This window comes from Pristis pectinata, chromosome 25, assembly GCF_009764475.1.
Source record: "Pristis pectinata isolate sPriPec2 chromosome 25, sPriPec2.1.pri, whole genome shotgun sequence".
Classification (NCBI taxonomy): Eukaryota; Metazoa; Chordata; class Chondrichthyes; order Rhinopristiformes; family Pristidae; genus Pristis; species Pristis pectinata.
In genome coordinates this window covers 30,550,851-30,574,934 of record NC_067429.1, presented here as the reverse complement: position 1 = coordinate 30,574,934, position 24,084 = coordinate 30,550,851, and the positions used below count along the sequence as shown (strand labels likewise).

General features: G+C 47.4%; 1 protein-coding gene across 1 annotated transcript in view; it reads left to right on the top strand.

Moving 5' to 3' along the window:
- Positions 1-24,084, top strand: part of LOC127583130 (solute carrier family 15 member 2-like) — a 137,663-nt gene that overhangs the window by 44,933 nt on the left and 68,646 nt on the right. The window contains exons 3-7 of the mRNA XM_052038912.1: positions 11,274-11,326; positions 12,140-12,221; positions 13,187-13,328; positions 17,949-18,035; positions 19,965-20,064. Of these exons, the coding sequence (XP_051894872.1) occupies positions 11,274-11,326; positions 12,140-12,221; positions 13,187-13,328; positions 17,949-18,035; positions 19,965-20,064 (464 nt within the window). The remainder of the gene's footprint in view (positions 1-11,273; positions 11,327-12,139; positions 12,222-13,186; positions 13,329-17,948; positions 18,036-19,964; positions 20,065-24,084) is intronic.

Sequence of the window (24,084 nt, the reverse complement as noted above, 5' to 3'; positions counted from 1 at the left end):
AACGGAACTGTGGTCGTTGTTGAGTGGCCTTTCCCAATCCATGCCTTCTTGTGTCTCTTCTGGTGTCCGACTCAGGCTGAGAGCAGCTGAACCCCCTGGGGTTTACAGTGTGATGGAGGGAGACCAAAGCCTGGTGCCAGGTCAGTCTGGGGCTCCAGCAGTCATGATGATGTAGAGTCAGAAGATGGCTCCGGGGTGTGGTGACTCGTTGCAAGCTGCTCTCCACAGATTTACTCATTACCCTTACTATAATCGTTCCACACTTTTAAACTTAAACACTATGTCACTTACTACTACCTCAATGCACTCTGTACTAACTCAATGTAACTGCACTGTGTAATGAATTGATCTGTACGATTGGTATGCAAGATAAGTTTTTCACTGTACCTTGGTACAAGTAAAAATAATAAACCAATACCAATACCTACTTTGTACCAATGACCACCTTGTACTGTATACTTGCTTGTCACTGAGGTGACTCTAATCATTTAAGCAGAACCTAATCCCAGCAAAGCGAATTAAATGGTGAGTAGGAACAGGAAATTGAACTGACTTTGCTCCCTCCTCGCCCAGGAGCACTGAGATTGATCATGTCTCTTTATCTAATGTTTAATTCAGTACAGGCTGGATAGTGACCGAGTGTTTTCCCTGTCTGTGTGGCTATCACTCATTTTAAATTGAATTTCAGTCCCTTTCAGTTGCAAATAAATTTCTGCTTAGTGTTAAAATGTGTCGTTGAGGCATCTTGTTAATAGACCAACTATTAAGAATTCTCCATTGTCGTCACTTCATGACCACTCGATATTTTCCGACTAACAATCTGGGCAAGCGAAACACAAATTATAATTTCCAAAGTTTGGTGATTTCTGAACAACTGCGTGAAATTCTCTGCAGCCCGGGTTGTAGCCGTGGGGCGAGAAACAGAGTTAGTGTTTTGGATCAATAACCCCTCATCAGAGCCGGCAAAAGTAAGAGGTAAAAAGTTCTTAAGACGCGGAGAACTTGGGAAGTGGAGGAACGCAGAGAAGAAAAGGGGGGGGGGTCTGTGTCAAGCGGAAAGGAGAGAGGAAGTGGCAGAAGAGACAATGATGAAAGGAAGTGATAATGTGACAAGAAGCAAGGGATGGGTCAAGAGGAGATGTAAATTGAAGCAGGAGATCATTATGTGCTGAACAGTGTTGAGTCTGGACGGCTGTAATGTGCTTAGTCAGATGAAGAGGAGCTGCCATTCAAATTTATACCGAGTTTCATTGGGAAAGGGGTGGGAGTGGGACATAGAGTTAAAATATCAGGTGACAAAAAGCTGAGGGCATAATTGTGGACTGAAGGAGGTGGTCCGAAATCTAATCATCCAATCTTCATTTGGTCTGCCCATTTCAGGGGAGGTCACATTGTGAATGTAGAAACATAGGATGATAGAAAATTGTAGGGATAGGCCATTCAGCACTTCAGTCTGTCTACCGTTCAGCACGATTCTGGACAGTCATCTACATTCTCCCCAGAATTCCTTGATCGCTTTAGCATTAACTCCTGGAACTCCTGGAATATATTTCCTGATGGCCCCATTGCATTCTGTGGTGGCGAATTCAGAGGTTCACCAATCTCTGGACCTTGGTGCTAAATGGTTGCCCTGAATCCTGGTTCTGGACTCTCCGGCCAATAACAACACCCTCCCTGTATCCAGTCTGTCCAGTCTTGTTCGAACCTTGCAAGTTTCTATGAGATTCCATTTCTATAAACCCCAGTGAGTACAGGACTAATTGACCCAATATCTCCCATGCTTCAGTCTTGCCATCCCAGGATCCAGTCTAAGGAACCTTTGTTGGGCTCTCTTCATGGTAAGAACATCCTTCTTCAGAAAAGGTGATCAAAACTGCAGACAAAACTCCAAACTGTGTCTTACTAATGTCCTGTACACCGCAGCAAGACAGCCCTACTTGTGTTCTCAAATCATACCATTTACCTTCCTAACTGTTTGCCGCACCTGAAGGCTTGTTTTCAGCAACTGGTGTACGCAGACACACAGGTCCTTGTTGCCCTTTTCCTTTTCTTAGTCTGTCAACAATCAGATAATCTGCCTTTCTGTTTTTATAACCATGGTGGATAATGTTTATCCACATTATCCACATTAAACTGCATCTGCCATGCATTTGGCCACTCACCCAACTTGTCCAAATCACACTGGAGTCTCTTCGTACCCTTCTCAAAGCTCACCCAGCCCCAACCCCAAGTTTTTTGTCAGTTGCAAACTTGGAAATGCTACATTTTGTTCCTTTATCCATATCTTTGGTGTATGTTGTGAATACAGTGTACTAAATTAAAGAAGCATCAGTAAATCAGGTTAGTGCTCCTGGGAAGGGTGGAGATACAAGGACTAGTATTGCAGCTCTTGCAATTGCATTGGGAAGTGTCATGGGCAGGGGAGGAGATGTTGAGGGTGACCAAGGAGTGGACCAAGCAGAGGAAGGAAAAGCCATGGGTGGGGAAGATGCATCTGAAGTGCCATCATTCTAGAAACTGTGGAGACTGACCCGTCAATCACTGAGGATGGTAGGGTAGAAGCCAACGTCAAGATTCCTTTCATAGTTCTGGAGGTGAAGAGCAAAGTGGGAGCAAGGAATAAGGAATGATTAGGTCCAGCTGAGGGCCCTGTCAGCAGCTGGGGACGGGAATCCTCGGTTGAGGAACGGAAGACGTATTGGAACTGATGATATTTATGGTGACATCGTCCGAACAGATGTGTTAGAAGCCGGGAAACTGACAGAAGGGGGTAGAGTCCTGACAGGGTGGGAGGAAGTGTAGCTAAGATAGATGTTGGAATCCATGGGCTTCTAATGGATACAGTCAGCAGCCTGCCCCCAGAAATGATGACAGAGAAGTGAAGGAGGGAAGTCGATGGACGTGGTGGACCATGTGATGGCAAAGGGAAGGTGGGAACTGGCAGCAAAATCAACAATGTTTTCGATTTCAGGGTAAGAGAAGGATGTGGCGGTGCTGTAGTCATCAACATACCAAAAAAAGAGCTAAGGGAGGTGACCTGAGTAATGTTGCAACAAGTAATTTTCCTCATATCTCATGAACCAATAAACACTTGGACTCACTATTACAGCGCCAGCGACCCGGGTTCAATTCCGGCCGCTGTCTGTAAGGAGTTTGTACGTTCTCCCCGTGTCTGCGTGGGTTTCCTCCGGGTGCTCCAGTTTCCTCCCACATTCCAAAGACATATGGGTTAGGAAGTTGCGGGCATGCTGTGTTGGCGCCGGAAGCGTGGCGACACTTGCGGGCTGCCCCCGGAACACTCTATGCAAAAGATGCATTTCACTGTGTGTTTCGATGTACGTGTGACTAATAAAAGATATCCATCCATATCCATACTATAGAGAGCAGTGAGTGGATTCAAAAGAAGGTGCTTAATGCATTAACAGGTGGCGAAGGCTGGTGGCAGAGTGGGTTCATTCTCTGTTTAAGGAAGAACCAAAGGACCTTGAGACCACCCTGGTGTGGAAGGGAGGGGGAGAAACAGGAGGTCCATGGTTAAGTGAGACGGTGGGGGCCAGGGAAACAGAACCTGTTGACGTTGGAGAGGACGTTGGACGTCTGACATAGGTGGGAAGAAACTGGAGTTGGGAGAAATAACAGGGACAAGGCAGGAAGAAGTGAGTTTCATGGGGAAAGAACGAGGTGAAGCAAAAGCTGGACCTGGCTGTGTGAGTCTGTGGGTCCTGGGACTCAGGTTGAAACATGCGTGTGGTTAGGTCAGAGGTAATGGAGGGAAGATCTTTGAAGCAAATGAGATATTGAGGACCTAGGAAGTATTGTTCAGTGGTGAGGTCACACCCATGAGGAGGTCTCAGGGAGTTGGCAAAGTGGGTTGGTTTGTCACTCTGTCAGCAGATTTAATGTCAATGATTGGGTTAGATTATATCTGGGGTTGGCATGTTAAAGTAAGTGAATGGAATGGAAAGATTAAGATAGTTAATGTCACACTGGAAAGGTTTTATGGGGGTAAATGGTCAGAGAGAGAGGGGTTTGGGTGTGTGGGGAATTCTGAAACCTGGGTAACTTACGTTATGTGGGCATTGGGAGGATGGTGGGGGAATGGGCTTTTGTCCGAAGTAGGAACCAGAGTGCAGTCATGACAGGTGTTTAGACAAAGGGCAGGAGAAAGAAATACAGTTGTAAGTGGAGCAACAGTCTGAGAAAGAACTTGGAGGAACTGTTACCCTCTCCTGGTCATGTGGCTAGAAGGTGCCAAGTGAGCCAATAGGGAGCATGCAATAAGGATCCATGCCCAAAGACAGTGGGGTCCTCGTTTGAGTCATTCCATCAGTCCTGTGTATCTCATTATTCCAGGCCTGAATCAGGGAATCGCTGGGACTTCCCTGCCAGAGTAACCCTGCCGGAATTAGGAGCCAGCCTCGGAAATCCCCAGCTTTGTGTAACTTGACACACAAAACGCTGGAGGAACTCAGCAGGTCAGGCAGCATCTATGGAGGGAAATAAACAGTTGACGTTTCGGGTCGAGACCCCTCATCGGGTTGATGAGTCCTGATGCAGGGTCTTGACCCGCAACGTCGACTGTCTGTTTCCCTACGTGGACGCTGCCTGACCTGCTAGGTTCCTCTAGCGCTTTGTGTGCGTTGCTCCAGATTCCGGCATCTGCAGAATCTCTGGTGTCTCTGTCTTTGTATAATTTGATTTGGTTTCCTCATGGGTCCAGCACAGCAGGTCTTCTCCTTTGGACCCCACAAGGAAGTCACTGACTCCCCTACTCTGGGCTCGTCCCCTCCCCATGAGCCTCCGCTCACCCCCAGTCTAGTCTGTTGCCTTGCTCCCTGGCTACAGCTCACTGCTGCCCAGTGCTACTCATCACTAGCTGATAAAATTAGATGGAGCCACTACTGGACCAGCCCTATGGCGAGGCCAAGTTCCTATTCAGGTCTGGCCCAAGAGTAGGTCAAAGGTCCCCTGGAATGTGGGAGGGGGTGTCAGGTTCTGAATGTTGTGCCAGTTTTAAAGTCACTGAGTAATAAGAATGCTTTTTTGTTTCTCCATAGGAAGTTAATTGAGAACAACTAAAACACCCTTTTCCAATCTATTGTTGCCTGGCAATAGGTAGTTCTACAGCACCAGCACCTGAGGGGTTTTATGGGGTTGACACCGTCCATACTGTTATGGTGTTGCTTTAATAAATACAGTAGAAGGTACTCAAAACACCCCGTGGTATCCCTCTCAGCAGATGCTGCCTGACCTGCTGAGTATTTCCAGCATTTCCAGTAATTTGCTTCCAGGCCACTTGGAATCTCTTTGGATGCCTCTTGCTCATTAATGCTGTGCCTCCCAATCACAGGTATCCCAGGTACCCACTGCTGTGAGGGGTGGACAGTTTATAAGATAAGATTTCTTTATTAGTCACATGTACATCGAAACACACAGTGAAATACATCTTTTGCATAGAGTGTTCTGGGGGCAGTCTGCAAGTGTCGCCACGCTTCTGGCACCAACACAGCACGCCCACAACTTCCTAACCTGCATGTCTTTGGAATGTGGGAGGAAACCAGAGCACCCGGAGGAAGCCCACGCAGACATGGAGAGAACGTACAAACTCCTTGCAGACAGTGGCCAGAATTGAACCCGGGTCGCTGGTGCTGTAATAGCGTTACGCTAACCGCTACACTACCGTGCCTGACCTTAGATACTCTTCTGCACCTTTTCTGTTTCATCTGGATCCTGCAGTGATTATACTCTCAGGTCAAGGTAAAAAGTATCCCCCAGCACCATTTTGAAGGAATTCAGGGAGAATGCTCCTCAATGCGATGGCCCATGTATTTACTAACACCGATCACCTTGGTTGCCCCCGTCAGAGATATCCCCTCCCCTCTCCTCCCCTCCCCTCCCCTCCCCCCCTCCCCTCCCCTCCCCTCCCCTCTCCTCCCCTCCCCTCCCCTCCCCTCCCTGCAGCTTAACAAGCTACTTTTGTCTCCTTCCTAGATCTGACTTGAAATGTTGACTTTATTTTCCTTCCTATAGATGCTGCTCGACCTGCTATTTCCAGCATTTTCTGATATTGTTTTATATTGCCAGTATCAGCAATTTTTAAAAAATGTTCACTAAATCCTATTACTTTGCTGTGATCATATGCTTGTTAATGGGAGTTTGTTGGGTGAAAATTGCTGCTCTAATTACAACCATCGTTAAACTTGAGTTTGGTGCCAGTGGGATTTGTGGTTATAGTGGCACGGGGAGGGTGGTAGGTTCAAGGGGGAGGAGGCAGGAGGTGCGTGAAGTGTTTCACAAATGAATTCACCTGCCCTGTACTGCCCTCTGCTGCCCAGCAGCTGTATTGCTAGACTGACACAGCTCACCCACACACCCGAGTTTGCTCAGCCACTCAGCCGCCGCGTATCCAAGACATTTCCCTCTCACCCATGAGGCATGCTGACTGGTTCGACAGATTATTGTCCTGTGTGCAGCTTCCCTCGCTCCCCCCCACCTCCCCCCACAAGGCTGGAAAGATTAAGTGGACGTGAGGGTCACTGTGGTTAATTCTCTGCCTCCCTGTAGTAGTATTGAGAGAGGCTGCAATCTGTGGATCTTAACACAGAAAATGTAACCTCTGCACTGATCCTGTCACAGTGTGATCCACAACATAAACCCGGGCTGGCACCGTAGCAGTTAGATGCAGAGTATAGCCACAGAACCTTAAAAATTCACAGCTTAAAAAAGGGCTGTTCCATGCGAGTTAAAATGTGGTTTAGCTTAATTGTAACTTCACTGTAGCATTGAGGTCAGTAACATAACCACAGGATTGATGGTGTCGGAGTGAAATCCATGACATAGGGGGAAACGACAAGATCCACAACATTGCCCTGGACTCTAAGTTGTGAGGGGGACATGGGAAGCTACAAAGGGGTATCATTGGTGTAAGTGAATCTGTCTGATGGGGTATAATGTGGGAACATGTGACATTCTCCATTTTGGCAGGAAAAGTAAAAGGGAAGCATCTCATCTAAATGGTGAGCGATTGTAGAGATGCAGAGGGATCTGAGTGTCCTGGTTAGTGATTTACAAAAGATTAGTATTCAGTTAAAGCAAGTAATTAGGTAAGCAAGTAGGTTGTTATCATCTATTGCTGGGGGAATTGAATGCGAAGGCAGGGAGGTGATTCTTCAGTTATATCGGACGTTGGTGTGACCACATCTGCAGTATTGGTCTCCTTATTTAAGGAAGGATGTCAGTGTAGTGGAAGCAGTTCAGAGAAGGTTCACTAGACTGATACCAGGAAGGGATATATGAGGAAGGGTTGGGCAAGCTAAGCTTTGTATCTGCTGGAGTTTAGCAGAGAGGAAACAGTAGATCCTGAAGAATCTTGCCAGAGTGTACGTGGATGACATGCTTCCTCGCGTGGGAAAACCAGGAATCACTGTCTAAAGACAAAGGGTTGTCCGTTTAAGACCAAGATGAGGCACTTTATTTTCCCAGTGTGCTTTTAGTCTTTGGAGCTCTCTTGCTCAAAAGGCAGTTGGAAGTCTTTGAATATTTTTAAAGTAAAACTGTATCGTTTCCTGATAAACAAGGTGGTGAAAGGTTATCACAGTTTGACAGAAATGCAGAGTTGAGGTTGGAATTAGATGCCCATGGTCTCATTGAATGGTGGAGCAGGTTTGTGGGGATGACTGGCCTCTCCTGCTCTTAATTCATCCGTCGATATGTTTGTTTGTATGTACATCTCAACAGCTATACTGGGCCACTGAGATCCTTAATACCCACACCACTGATAGATTACTAGGTGTTAAAGGAATCAAAGAATGTACCGTTAGTACGGGAAAGTGATGATAAAAGGGGCATGGCAGACAGTTAGTGCCGCTGCCTCACAACTCCAGGGACCCGGGTTCAATCCTGACCTTGGGTGCTGTCAATGTGGAGTTTGCACGTTCTGCCTGTGTGACTGCGTGACTCCCCCCTCTACCCCCCACCCCACCCCTGGGTGCTCCAGTTTCCTCCCATTTCCCAAATATGCGCAGAGGGTTAAGTGATCACTGGAAATTATCCCTTTGGATAGGAAAGTGGCAAAATGAATTAAAGTAAGATATCTTTATTAATCACATGTAAATCGAAACACACAGTGAAATGCATCTTTTTTTTGCGTCGAGTGTTCTGGGGGCAGCCCGCAAGTGTCGCCACGCTTCCGGCGCCAACATAGCATGCCCACAACTTCCTAACCCGTACGTCTTTGGAATGTGGGAGGAAACCGGAGCACCCGGAGGAAACCCACGCAGACGCGGGGAGAACATACAAACTCCTTACAGATGGTGGCTGGAATTGAACCCAGGTCACTGGCACTGTAAAGCATTAGGCTAACCACTACACTACCATGCAGGTGAGTTGAGAGAGACTAAGGTGCAGCTACAGAGTAATAAGGATAGGGATTGAGACAGACGGGAGTGCTCTGCCTTGAGTCAGCATGGGCCCACAGCTTAACGGACTCCTACTGTGCCATAATGATAGAAGGACCACAGGAGGATGAATGGCTGCCTAGCTGCTTCTTATCTTCACGGCCCCCGTAGCCGTCCCCGCACGGTTCTGAAATGCGGAACATAACCCCAGGTTTATAATGTAGCTGTGGGACCACAACGTAACCCCCAGTCTGATCCTGTGGGGATGACATCCGTCATGTGGATCCTTACAGCAGTGACTGGAAGCCTTGGCTGGGGAAGGTTGGTGCAGGTTTGGTCTGAGGGTACCACAGGAAACTGAGGAGTTGGGAGAGGGTTAACTCAGTGTGAATACAAGCTGTTAAAAATCAGGATACACTTCTCATTTATAGACTGGGTGGGTTGTTAATTCATAATGTTAACAGAGTGTGCTCATGAACCTAACTTGGGTGTATACTTTAGGTCTGTACTCTATGTGTTTCTAAGTGTGTCTGTGAGTGAGGCTACAATTGTGTGTGAATATCTATTTATACCATACATGTACACCAAAAATTCCTTCACTGTATTTAAAATGTACCTTTATTCCCTGGATTTGTTTTATGAGGGAGCCAGAGGTAGTTAGGTGAGGGGAGAGGGAGGTGCGAGGACATATCAAGGCTCTGCTAAAGACGACTGCGTTTTAAATTATTCTAGCAGTTCTTCAACATTCCCTTAATCCTCGTTGTACATATTGCAATACCAAATTACTTCATACAGCCAAGGACTTGCTGTTTTCTCTCACCTTCCCATCCCCCTATCCCCATTCTTTGTTCAATTTTTCAAACCTCTGTCATTTTATCAGAGTCAGGGAGCTGGAAGTTGGCCTCGATGGGTCTTACATCTTATGGAGGAATAGAGTGATCTTGGGGTCCAGGTCCATAGATCCCTCAAGATTGCCACGCAGATCGATAGGGTTGTTAAGAAGGTGTGTGGAGTGTTGGCCTTCATTAGTCGGGGTATTGAGTTCAAGAGCCATGAGGTAATGTTGCAGCTCTGTAGAACTCTGGTTGAACCACACTGGGAGTATTGTGTTCAGTTCTGGTCGCCACATTCTAGGAAGGATGTGGAAGCTTTAGAGAGAGTGCAGAGGTGATTTACCAGGATGCTGCCTGGATTGGAGAGCATGTCTTATGAGGATAGGTTGAGTGAGTTGGGGCTTTTCTCTTTGGAGAGAAGGAGGATGAGAGGTAACTTGATAGAGGTGTACAAGATGATAAGAGGCATAGATCGAGTGGACAGTCAGAGACTTTTCCTAGGGCGACAATGGCTAACACGAGGGGACATAATTTTAAGGTGATAGGAGGAAGGTATAAGGGGGGTGTCAGGGGTAAGTTTTTTACACAGAGTGGTGGGTATGTGGAACGCACTGCTGGCAGAGGTTGTGGGGGCAGATACATTAAGGACACTTAAGAGACTCTTAGACACATGAATGATAGAGAAGTGGGGAGCTTTGTGGGAGGGAAGGGTTAGATAGATCTTAGAGCAGGACAAAAATGTCGGCACAAACATTGTGGGCCGAAGGGCCTGTACTGTGCTGTGTTCTATGTTCTACTTTACATCGAGCACTTCCTATATTCTACTTAAACACAACACACTCTGTATTTTCAGATGGTACTGAGCAACAGTGAGTACTCAGGCTGGTACTCGAGGGCTTGAGCTATAGGGAGAGACTGGATTGGCTGGACTGTCTTCAGTGAAGTGAAGGAGGGTGAGGGTCAACCTTATAGAGGTTTATAAGATCATGAGGGACACAGATAAGGTGAACAGTCAGTCTTCTTCCCGGGGTCGGGGAATCTAAAACTGGAGGGCACAGGTTTAAGGTGAGAGGGGAGAGATTTAAAGGGGACCTGAGGGGCATCTTTTTCACGCAGAGGGTGGTGAGTATACGAGCTGCCAGAGGAAGTGGTTGAGGCGGGTACAATTACAATGTTTAAAAGACATCCGGACAGGTTCATGGATAGGTAAGGTTTAGAGCGGTATGTGCCAAACGCAGGCAAATGAGATTAGCTCAGGAAGGCACCTTGGTTAGCATGAATGAGATGGGCCAAAGGGCCTGGTTCCGTGCTGTATAACTCTATGACTCAAGGAAATCGAGGAAGGAAACATTTGCCCCAGGTTTCCAATCCTATACATTTCCTATTTCCTCCCATTTCCTCTTATTCACTGAAAACACATTTGACATGTCCCAAATGTGTTTTTATTGATCCCAACACTTAACATTTCAGTGCAGTTTGTGGATTGGGCTGTGCGTGAACTGGAAACGGTGTTTCCTACAACAACAAATTTAAACAGTATTTCATTGGCTGTAGATTATTGCCGGGTGGAAGCATTTCCTGGGGCTGCGGAGCTGCTGTTGTAATGCCTGTCATCATTTCCATCTCCGGGCTCGCTCTTATCATTTATTCCAGTTTTGGGTGAAAGCCCACTCCTTTCTCATCCCCTCGCCCACTGGATAAATGTCCCGATCAATCTGATCGACTCTCTTCACATTTGAGTTTACTGCTGCACAGAAAAGAATTAGAAATTTCCAAGCTTTTCTGTTATCCTAAGGAAACATTTGGTGAATAAAACAATGCAAACCTGCCCCGGTTTCCTGTGTCCTGGGTCGAGCCAGTCATCCATGTACAAGGTCTGATGACTGAAGTTTGTTCCATGAAGACCACCGAAGTCCACATTGTGAACAGACCACTGAAGTTTGTCCACACTGAAGTTGTTCCATGGATTCAGTGAAGACATTTCCCACATTGCAATACCCCTCGCCCATCAGATACACCATTGTCATTTTGTCTCTTGTTCCAGCTTCAAAACCAGAGCTTCCCAAAGTGAGTGGACGAGCCTGGGGAAGACTGCTGGTGAGTGTGGTTGTGTCCTGCTGGGAGGCAGTGCTCAGTCATTGACGAATCTCCATCTTATGCTATGAGTGGTGAGCTGGCATTGTGGTGGATGGGGGATGGCTGCTGGTGGGCTGGACTTTTCTACTGTGACTGGGTGTGGGGCTGCTGGTGTGCTGGTTTACATGCTGTCAGTGAGGGTGCTTGCTGGGAGGATGGCTTTTGTACTGTGGATGGGGATCAGCTGCTGGTGAGCTGGGAGTCTTGCTGTGGGAGTAGCTGCTGGTGAGCTGGGATTCTAGCTATGGGTGTAAGAATGAGCTGCTGGTGAGCTGGGGTTTGTGCTGTCAATGGAGCTGGCTACAGTGTGGACAATGATTAGTCGTCAGTGAGCTGGTTACTCATTGATCTTGCTGTCTAGTGTAACACTTCTCAGCAGAAAGGTTAATGGATTGTTCACAGTAACAGAAATTTGCTGGTTGACTTTTCATTGTAAAGAGCTAGAATCGGAATAGCAGCCATAACATTCCCAGATTGTCAGTGGTTTCCATCTGCTTCTCCACTGGAAGGAATTAATCTCATTATTTCCCTGGCCAATACGTGATTCCAGACTCAAACCAATCTCTTAACCATGAACTGATTGGCAGTTTGATCCTGCACACTTGAGCCAGCTGACAACAGGTTGATTCTGGTCAGTTGGCAGTGAGCACCTGATAATAATCTACTCCATTCAGCGGCTGTGGGAGGGAAAAGGTTGAGCAGGTGGTGTTTCACGCCACAAACCTTGCTGAGTGTTGACTGCCGGTATCTACTGATGGATTCTTCATTTTTCAGAAAGTCTTTGACTTGTCCTGTGCCACGTCCTTCATTTTGATCACTGATTTCTTTGAAAAGCTTGCTTATTTTGGACTAAGAGGTAAGGGCAAATTTCTATAAATGTCCTGGAGTCGAGAAACCATTCCTAATATATCCCAGGAACCAAAGGTTGCTCCCTGAGTCCTGGTGATTTTTAAATATTCTGGAGGTGCAGGGTTATTGCAGTTTAAGAAGTTCTCACCATTTGGTTACTATTGGTTTATTACTGACCCATGTAGCGAGATACAGTGAACAGCTTTTGTTTTGTGTGCCATCCAGACAGATCATGCCTCACATAAGTACATCAACGTAGTAAAAAGAAAACAGAATGCAGAATATAGTGTAGCAGATACAGGGAAAGTGCAGTGCAGGAAGACAACCAAAGTGCAAGGGCCACAACACTTTAGCTGGGAGATCAAGAGTTCATCTTTTAGCGTATGAGAGGTCCATTCAAGAGTCTGATAGGAGTGGGAGAGAAGCTGTCCTTGGGTCTGTTGATACATGCTCTCAAGCTTCTGTATCTTCTGCCCAACTGGAGAGGGAAGGAGAGAGAATGACTGGGGTGGGAGGGGGTCCTTGATTATAAGGGATCCCTAAACACTGTGCTGTGGGAGAGACCTTTACTAACTATCTTGGTCTCAAAGCTAAAATTGCTTTCCCTAAACAGGTCAGTTCACTCACTGAACAGCTTGGGATCAGAAAATTAGTCATTGAACATCCTGGGATTAGAAGATCATTCATTAATTATCCTGGACATCAAATCAATCTTTAAATGTCCCAGAATCAGAAAGAATAGGCACATGGCATTCATACATTGAATTCCCAGGTCCTGGGACTGGGAATTAAACTTACATCCTTCTGATTCAGAGGGAGGATGTTACCACTGAATTACAGTGGAAGGGGAATAGTTGATCAGTATAAACCACTCCGTTGACTTGCTCAAGAAAGCTTAGTTTAGTCGTGTTGGCAATCAGTTTCTGTGAATGTGATGTGTTTTCTCAATGACACTTTTGTATCTTGTTTGAGCTATCCTGGTGTTATACTTCACTGATGCACTCTTCCTGACTGAGAGCAAGGCCACATCTCTCTACCATATACTCATCTTCTTCTCCATATCCTTCAACATCTTGGGAGCCTTCCTCTCGGATTTCTGCTGTGGTCGATACAGGTATGAGACAATCCGGCTTTAGAAGCTCAAGAGATAATCTATTAGTGATGCAGGAGTTTAAATGACCTGATGGGGTAGATATAAACTGTTTCTTCTGGTGAGGCTGTTCAAAACAAGGGTGTAGCTTTAAGAATGCTGTCCAGGGTCACGTCAGGAAGCACTGTTTCACCCAGAGGGGGGTGGAAATCTGGAACACACTTCTCTGAAAGCTCTTGGTAGCACTGGAGAGGGTGCAGAGGGGATTCACCAGGACGTTGCCTGGGATGGAGCATTTCAGTTAAGAGGAGAGACTGGAGAGCCTGGGTCTGCTATCTCTGGAGCAGAGGAGGTTAAGGAGGGACATGATTGAGGTACATAAAATTATGAGAGGTATAGAAGGGCAGACTGCAGGAAATGTTTCCCCATATCAGAGGTAGATAAAATTAGAGGACATAGATTTAGAGTAAGGGATCAGGTTTAGAGGAGATCTGAGGGGAACCTTTCTCACCCAGAGAGAACACGCTGCCTGACAAGAGCAGTGGAAGCAGAGCCACTGACAGCACTTAAGAGGTGTCTAGATGAACACTCGAATCATGAAGGGATAGAAGTTGGGATTAAGCAGATGGGTCCCCATAGGTCGGCATGGGCGTGTGGGCTGAATGGCCTGTTTCTGTGCTGTATGAATCTATGACTTTATGACTCTTGAGGCTGTGGGAACTGAAAGTTGATATGGTTTTGTTGGACAAGAGCATGGGGTTAAGGAACAGATCCAGTTCAGCAACAGCCCAGCCGAATGGGGAATAAGCTTGAAGGACTCCTTGAAGTGTGGCACCTCAGGTGATTCACTGGGGACACAAAGCCCAGAGTCACTCACGAGACACTCTCTTGGGACTCTTGTAGGTTTTTAAGGAAGGGTGAACTGGATGGTTAAGTTGCTTTCCAAGATGTTATCTGGTAACTTGTGCTTGGTACCCTCAGGATGGTTGTTGCTTCTCTTCTCGGAGGTTGGAATAACATTCCTGAGAGAGGCACAGATCACAAGTTAATGGCCTTGGGCTTCAGGAGTGCTGGGGCACCAGAGAGATATTTGATCCAGAGAAACAAAGGACTTCAGATGCTGGAATCTAGATGAAAAACACTCTGATGTTGGAGGAACTCAGCAGGCCAGGCAGCATCCGTGGAAAAAAGCAGGCGGTCAATGTTTCGGGTCAGGACCCTTCTTCAGGACTGAAGATAGGAAAAGGGGAAGCCCCAATATACAGGAGGGAAAAGCAGAGCAGTGATAGGTGGACAAAAGAGGGGAGGCGGGGTGGGCACGGGGAGGTGATAGGTCGATGCAGGTAAGAGATAGTGATGGGCAGGTGCGGGGGGAGGAGGGGAGAGCAGATCCACCGGGGGATGGGTCAAAGGTAGGGAGAGAGAGGAAAAAAAGGGTAGGAAAAAAGAGAGAGAGGCTAGGAAAGGGAAGAAGAGAAGAAGCGTGGTGGGGGTGGGGAGATGGAGTGGGGTGGGTGTTGTGGGGAAGGGGGGTGGGGATTACTTAAAGTGGGAGAATTCAATGTTCATGCCGTCAGGCTGCAAGGTTCCAAGACGGAAAATGAGGTGCTGTTCCTCCAGTTTGCACTTGGAATTCTCCTGGCAGCGGAGGAGGCCGAGGACTGACAGATCTATGATCGTGTGGGAGGGGGAGTTGAAGTGACCAGCAACGGGGAGATGCAGATCGTGGTTACCGACTGAGCGCAGATGTTCTGCGAAACGGTCACCTAGTCTGTGTTTGGTCTCACCAGTGTAGAGGAGGCCACACTCGGAGCACCGAATGCAGTCGATGATATTAAAGGAGGTGCAGATGAACCTCTGTCTCACCTGAAAGGACTGTTTGGGTCCCTGGACGGAGGTGATGGAGGTGGTTGTAGGGGCAGGTGTTGCACCTATGGCGGGGGCAGTGGAAAGTTCTCAGGGTGAGAGACGGATGGGTGGGGGGGGGGGGAGGAGTGAACTACGGAGTTGCAGAGAGAGCGTTCCCTGCAAAAGGCAGAAAGGAATGGGGAGGGGAAGATATGCTTGGTGGTGGGGTCCCGTTGGAGATGGCAGAAGTGGCGGAGAATGATGTGTTGGATACTTGATATTTGATCCAATCATCCAGCCTCTGCCTCCGACTCCTCTCACTGTTGAGCTATTACTGCTGCCTCTGCAAATACTTGCACAAACTCCTGCAAGTATCCACAAATGGACAACAGCATTTGGAGCATACTTAACATTAACAACCCTGCTGATTGACCACCTTTTGGCCTCACGATCTGTTGGAACCAGATGAATCCCTTGGAACTTGATCTTTCTGTTGCTTTGGACATCCTTCATAGAAAGCACATACAATCCAGGATGTTGATTTACCAGGATGATAATGGGGATACAAACATAGAAGCATTGATAGGGAGGTAGAGACCATTTGGACCCACAGACTTGTCCAAAGGAATTGTGGTACCTTGTTATATCAGTAAATTGGTATTGGTATTGGTTTATTATTCACTTGTACTGAGGTACAGTGAAAAACTTGTCTTGCATACCGATCATACAGGTCAATTCATTACACAGTGCAGCTACATTGAGTTAATACAGAGTGCATTGAGGTAGTACAGGTAAAAACAATAACAGTACAGAGTAAAGTGTCACAGCTACAGAGAAAGTGCAGTGCAATAAGGTGTAAGGTCACAAGGTAGATTGTGAGGTCAGAGTCCATCTCATCGTATAAGGGAACCATTCAGTGGTCTTATCACAGTGGACAGAAGCTGTCCTTAAGCCTGATGGTACGTGCGCTCAGGCTCCTGTATCTTCTACCTGATGGAAGAGGAGAGAAGAGAGAATGACCTGGGTGGGTGGGGTCTTTGATTATGCTGTCTGCTTCGCCAAGGCAGCGAGGTAAAGATAGAGTCCAAGGAGGGGAGGCTGGTTTCAGTGATGCGCTGGGCTGTGTCCACAACTCTCTGCAGTTTCTTGCGATCACGAACAGAGCAGTTGCCGTACGAAGCCGTGATGCATCCAAATAGGATGCTTTCTATGGTGCATCAATAAAAGTTGGTGAGTGTCAAAGGGGTCATACCGAATTTCTTTAGCCTCCTGAGGAAGTAGAGGTGCTGGTGAGCTTTCTTGGCCGTGACATCCATGTGATTTGACCAGGACAGGCTGTTGGTGATGTCCACTCCCAGGAACTTGAAGCTCTCAACCCTCTCAACCTCAGCACCATTGATGTAGACAGGGGCATGTACACCGCCCCCTTTCCTGAAGTCAATGACCAGCTCTTTTGTTGACATTGAGGGAAAATTTGTTGTCATGACACCATTCCACTAAGATCTCTATCTCCTTTCTGTACTCCGACTCATCGCTGTTTGAGATACGGCCTACAACGGTGGTATCATCTGCAAACTTGTAGATGGAGTTAGAGCAGAATCTGGCCACACAGTCATGAGTGTATAGGGAATAGAGTAGAGGGCTGAGGACGCAGCCTTGTGGGGCACCAGTGTTGAGAATAGTCGTGCCAGAGGTATTGTTGCCTATCCTCACTGATTGCGGTCTGTTGGTCAGAAAGTCAAGGATCCAGTTACAATGATGTAGTCTCTGGATAAAAAAATACAAAATTCCCCCTCAGTCCCTTGGAGATAATAGGAAGAAGGGGATTACTCTGGTCCCGAGTCCTTGCAGTCGGATCTTTTGCAGAAGATGCTGACTCTGGTCAGAAACAGGTGCTGACTGCTCTTGAAAGGAATCAGTACATCGGCCTGTACTGCGTAGACCAGCAAGCTGCTGCATTGGTCTGTGGAAAGAGCCAGACTAGGATATCATCCCTCAGTAGGGAATTTACAACATACAACATAACTACTTACCCTCTGTTACCCATTTAATCGGAACAAGCTGCCAACTGGGGCAATATGTTTCTGTCATTATCTTAAAACATTCATTTCACCCTTCCACCTCCCATAAGAGCAGAGTCCCTCTCCTTTAGGCTGCTCTGATAAAGCACTGTCATTTTGTGGAGTACCTGACCTCCTTCCACCCTACACTCCTTCCAAAGCTTCAGTCTCACCCATGGGCAACTGTGGTTATCAGGAGCCGCTCGGGATACTTGCGAGGAGGATCTTAAGAGGTTGTGATTGTTTTGATTACAGGGCAGAGAAAGCTAAAGGGAGATTCCAATGGAATTGTTCAAAGTTATTATGGGTTTAATAAGAGAAGTTGCTTCCACTGACAGGATGTGAGCAGCAGATACACATTTAAATTAATTAGATAAATTAAATTAGATGTGAGAAGTGGAGGAACATTTTGTGCAGCTAATTTATGAACAAGGGGAGGTAGAATCGAAGATAAATCTCACGAAGCGGTTAGACGTGTTAACCTGGAAAGTTTGCTGGTGTTATGGGTGCAGAGCTGGGGATTAATTAGACAGCTCTATCAAGGAGCTGACACTGTTCAGTGAAATGGTCTCCTCCTGTGCCGTTAGATCTGATGATTCTATTTGTATCCCTGTGCCTGTGCAGTGGATAAGTGGAGCATTCGGCAATTAGGTAATGGTGGGGTGAAGGTCGGGGAGCAGCGAGTTGATTGTGTGGCATCGTCTCTAATCCTTGTTTTCTGCACCTTGAATTCCAGGTGTATTCTCATCTCCACCACATTGTACCTGGTTGGTACTATTGTATTGTCAACCACTGCCATTTCAGTACTAAATGGGAAGTCAGGGTGAGTTATAAACCAGTCCTGGGTGAGCGTGGGTGTGAATGGTGAGGTCCATCTGTAATGTGTCTGGGACCTTTGGGTGGGTGTGGGTGTGGATGGTGAGGTCCATCTGCAATGTGTCTGGGACCTTTGGATGAGTGTGGGTGTGGATGGTGAGGTCCATCCATCATGTGTCTGGGACCTTTGGGACTTTGGATGAGTGTGGGTGTGGATGGTGAGGTCCATCTGTAATATGTCTGGGACCTTTGGGTGAGTGTGGGTGTGGATGGTGAGGTCCTTCTGTAATATGTCTGGGACCTTTGGATGAGTGTGGGTGTGGATGGTGAGGTCCATCCATCATGTGTCTGGGACCTTTGGGACTTTGGGTGAGTGTGGGTGTGCATGGTGAGGTCCATCTGTAATGCTGTCTGGGACCCTTTGGATGAGTGTGGGTGTGGATGGTGAGGTCCATCCATCATGTGTCTGGGACCTTTGGGACTTTGGGTGAGTGTGGGTGTGGATGGTGAGGTCCTTCTGTATATGTCTGGGACCTTTGGATGAGTGTGGGTGTGGATGGTGAGGTCCATCCATCATGTGTCTGGACCCTTTGGGACTTTGGTGAGTGTGGGTGTGGATGGTGAGGTCCATCCATTCATGTGTCTGGGACTTCTGGGACTTTGGGTGAGTGTGGGTGTGAAGGTGAGGTCCATCCGTAATGTGTCTGGGACCTTTGGGACTTTGGGTGAATGTGGGTGTGGATGATGAGGTCCATCTGTAATGTGTCTGGGACTGCACAGAATGGCCAGAAGCATTTATCTCACTGCTTCTTTTAATCCTTGCTCAGCTTGATGCTTACCTTGTTCACCTGGACAGGCCATCCAGAGGTTCCTGCACAATTTGTTTTGGGTCCTGGATGTGCAGGAGTGAATCTCCAGCATTTGCAAAAGTAATCGGACTCATTCCCCTCAGGGTGACAGTGATCCCATCCTCACCCACATAAATCAAACAAACCCCCCCCCCACCCCCACCCCCCAGTCCCATCCTACCCAGTCACAGTACCTTGCCCTGACAGTGACAGCTCTGGCCCCATCTCCTGTGCCAAGTGTGGTGAGCTGTCCATTTGTTGTCCTATGCTTAGCTTGTAAATGAGACGAGAGTCTCAAGATGGCTGCAGAGCCTTCACCATGGAATCAGGCAACTAAGTGAGACTAAGAATATCCACAAAAATCTTTTCTGGTCCTTGGAATTAAAAATGGGTCCATGAAAGTCTCTGGGTTTGACTGGCTGTCCTTGTGTTGAGTACCAAACAGACATGTCCTCATGCATTGGCTCCTACCCCTGCTTTGTCTCCCAGTGGGGCAGGTGCACCGGTGGCTGACTGGATGTGGTTGGAAGGGATGTGGGGATCATGCAGTTTAGCTGAGCCAATCTGTCCCCTTAAACATGGCCCATGGTAAATGGAGCTAAGTCTGGGCCAAGGGATGGAGCAAAGTGGGATACCTGGGATTGGGGTGAACCTATTGTGAGTTAAGCCAGGATCCTTCCTTCACAAGACCCTTGATAACTGTCTTCCTGCTCCCTTAATCATGAAGTCCAGTCGTGGCTGACAACCACCTTGTTGGCAATTGGGAGCCCAGAGATCAGCTGGCCACAGTCACCAGACTCACCAGCCCTGCCATTGTCAATCGTGATATTATTATCTGGTGACCTCAAGCTCCTGTCCCCTTCTGGCTCCTGCCCGTCAAATGGGGAATGATGCTTCTGTATAGAAATTCTGTCTGGGTAAGAATGGCCAGGACCTTGGGCTGCCCTCTCCACTGGGGTGATGAATTGGGGAGGATATCCCCTTTAACTTATTCTGTCCACATTAAGTCAAGCCCTGCCCTTGCTTCACCCGTCCATTCCACCATCTAAATACCACTCGCACTGACTGGACTCTTTCTTTGTTTGTAGGGTGGGTTCCTACATTGGGCTCTTCCTCATTATGTTGGGATCTGGCTGCATCCGATCCAACATGCCGCCCTTTGGTGCTGATCAGATTGGTGCAAAAGAGGTGAGGACAGATCGACCGCGCGGTACCAAGAGTTTGGGGTGGTCTGGGAGCATGTGAAGGGAAGCTGAATAAGGAGATGTGATGAAAGACTGACCTGAGGAAGGATGGAAGAGACCTTGAGTGGAGTTCAGCGACAGCAAATCTCAGCAGAGCCCTCACCCTTGTTTCACTGCTGTAGATTGCATGTAATTCGATGTCATTATTCTGTGAATTAGCTACAACTTCCTAACTCCAATAACATTGGAAAGATCAGGGTAATATTACAAATGCACCTTATTGTCTACCTGGACGGCACTTCCTCTGTAGCTGTGACACTTTACTCTGTACTGTTACTGTTTTTTGCCTGTACTATCTCAATGCACTCTGTACTAACTCAATGTAACTGCACTGTGTAATGAATTGACCTGTATAATCGGTATGCGAGACAAGTTTTTCACTGTACCTCAGTACAAGTGACAATAATAAACCAGTACCAATACCAATGATGCTGGAGGAACTCAGCAGGCCAGGCAGCATCTGTGGAGAAAAGCAGGCGGTCAACGTTTCGGGTCAGGACCCTTCTTCAGGATAGAAGATAGGAAAGGGGGAAGCCCAATATATGGGAGGGATCACAGAGGTGGAGCATTGAGAGAGGGATTCATGAGCTCCCGTCTAAGAGAGGAAGAAAACTTCTTCAAAGCGGGCATCCTTGAAGAGACGTTGACCGCCTGCTTTTCTCCACGGATGCTGCCTGGCCTGCTGAGTTCCTCCAGCATTATCGTGTTTATCATCTAGATTCCAGCATCTGCAGTCCTTTGTTTCTCTAGTATTACAAATGCACCATTTCCCCAAATCTCTCAGGAACTGCACAGTGTGTTTTGAAGTACAGGTAGTTCTGCTATAACGTGCTAGTTACGGTCCTAAGAAACCTTGCATTATAGAAAGTCGTGTTATAACAGAACAGGCTGTAGTTCCCTTCAAAGCACAGATTTAAACAGGTTTTCTCATTTGCGCTGCAACTAATGTGGACTGTGTAATGCAAACCATGTTCCGTAATCCACCAATCGCGTTATAACCAATTTGCATTATGGAAACATGTGTAATAGACCTGTAATCACTGTAGGTAGGTGCAACATCCTGTTAGCTTAGCAACACAGACATATTGACACCTTCAGGGACATTTGGAACTGTTTTAGGTCGGAATGGACATCACCTCAAGGAATTCAGGGCCAAAGTAATCTCACGGACAAAGTTATATCCCAATATTTCCTCATTGGCCTGGTTCCATCCCTGGCCACTTGCCTCTCCTTCCTTTGCCACTTTGGATGGGTGGGAGGGTCTGTATTGATATAACCATAAAACCATAGAACCATACAGCACAAAACAGGCCCTTCAGCCCACCGTGTCGTGCCGTCCATCAGACCACCCTCACACTACCTAACCCCTTCCTCCCGCATATCCCTCTATCTCACGTTCCTCTATATGCCTATCCAACAAGCTCTTGAACCTATTCAATGTATCTGCCTCCACCACCACCCCAGGCAGTGCATTCCATGCACCAACCACTCTCTGGGTGAAAAACCTCCCTCTGACATCTCCCCTGAACCTCCCACCCATAACCTTAAAGCCATGACCTCTCTTCTTGAGCATTGGTGCCCTGGGAAGGAGGCGCTGACTGTCTTCTCTATATATTCCTCTCAATTTTTTATATACCTCTATCATGTCTCCTCCTCATCCTCCTCCTTTCCAGTGAATAAAGCCCTAGCACCATAAGCCTCTCCTCATATTCAATACCCTCCAATCCAGGCAGCATCCTGGTAAATCTCCTCTGCACCCTCTCCAATGCCTCCACATCCTTCCTATAATGAGGTGACCAGAACTGAACACAGTACTCTAAATGTGGCCTAACTAGAGTTTTGTAAAGCTGCATCATAACCTCGCGGCTCTTAAACTCAATCCCGCGACTTATGAAAGCCAACATCCCATTGGCCTTCTTAACTGCTCTTTCCACCTGTGAGGCAACTTTCAACGAACTGTGAATATGAACCCCCAGATCCCTCTGCTCCTCCACACTGCCAAGTACCTTGCTGTTTACCCTGTACTCTGCCCTGGAGTTTGTCCTTCCAAAGTGTACCACCTCACACTTCTCCGGATTGAACTCCATCTGCCACTTGTCAGCCCAGCTCTGCATCCTATCAATATCCCTCTGTAAGCTCCGACAGCCCTCCACACTATCCACAACACCGCCTATCTTAGTGTCGTCCACAAACTTACTTACCCAGCCACTCCACCCCCCTCATCTAAGTCATCTATAAATATCACAAAAAGTAGAGCTCCCAGAACCGATCCCTGCGGGACACCACTAGTCACTGCCTTCCAATCCGAGGGCACTCCCTCCACCACAACCCTCTGCTTTCTACATGCAGCCAATTCCTAATCCACACAGCCAAGCTTCCTTGGATCCCTCGGCCTCTGACCTTCTGAAGAAGCCTACCATGAGGAACCTTATCAAATGCCTTACTAAAATCCATGTAAACCACATCCACCACACTGCCCTCATCAATCTTCCTGGTCACCTCCTCAAAGAACTCTATCAGGCTTGTGAGGCAAGATCTTCCCTTCACAAAGCCATGCTGGCTGTCCCTAATCAGTCCATGATTCTCAAGGTGTTCATAAATCCTATCCCTTAGAATCCTTTCTAACAGCTTACCCACCACAGACGTGAGACTCACCGGTCTATAATTCCCTGGCCTATCCCTATTACCTTTTTTTGAACAAGGGGACCACATTCGCAATCCTCCAATCCTCCGGCACCACCCCGTAGACAACGAGGACTCAAAGATCCTTACCAGCGGTTCAGCAATCTCCTCCCTAGCCTCTCGAAGCAGCCTGGGGAAAATCCCGTCAAGCCCCGGAGATTTATCTGTCTTAATATTATTTAACAACTTCAACACATCCTCTCTCTTGATATCAACAACCTCGAGAACATTACCCCTACCAGCACTCCCTTCCGCATCATCAAGACCCCTCTCCCTGGTGAATACCGAAGAGAAGTACTCATTCAGAACTTCTCCCACTTCCGCCGCCTCCAGGCAAATTCTCCCACCTTTGTCCTTAATCGGACCTACCTTCACCCTAGCCATCCTCCTACCCTTCACGTACTTGAAAAAGGCCTTGGGATTTTCCTTAACCCTACTAGCCAAAGCCTTTTCATGTCCCCTTCTAGCTCTCCTCAGCCCTTTCTTAAGTTCCTTCCTCGCTACCCTATATTCCTCACGGGCCCTGTCTGAACCTTGCTGCTTATACCTCACGTATGCTACCTTCTTCTCCCTAACAAGTCGTTCCACCTCTCTCGTCACCCACGGTTCCTTCACCCTGCCATTCCTTCTCTGCCTCACCGGGACATATTTATCCCTAACATCCTGTACCATATGTACAACATTATGTACAAGGCATTTCAGTACGTGGGATGGGCAGGAGGGACAGATGTTTGTAACATGCCACAAACATGCCTGAGGGAGAAATGTTGGTAAAGAAACTGGGAGAATTAGCAACTCTTTAAATAGAATCGTAGGATTTTAACAGACAATGAACATGTGAGGTCTTCTGAGACATCCCAAGGACTTGAATAGAAGTTGACAGGCACCTGTTTGCACAGTTGCGCACATCAGACCATAACTCAGCACAACTCAGAGGTGGCTGGAGTCCCAGACACTGTGTGCTGCTGAATAAGCTGCATACAGGAAAGGTCTTTCTTTGATGCATTTCATCAGTGCAGGGTGCACAAGGCATGTCAGTTGTCTGAGGTTCTCTCTCCCACGTTGTGGGTGTTGTAGGGAGGTTGTGGGGGAGATCTGAACGTCAGGAGGAGTTTGTCAGGACAGGTCACAAGCAGGAGGAAGTTGCAGAGACCCCGGCTGCACACTTCAGGGGTGGTACCTGAGGAGTGGAAAACACCCTTACTCATAATCATAGAATCATAGAATCATAGAACAGTACAGCACAATACAGGTCCTTCAGCCCACAATGTTGTGCCGACCT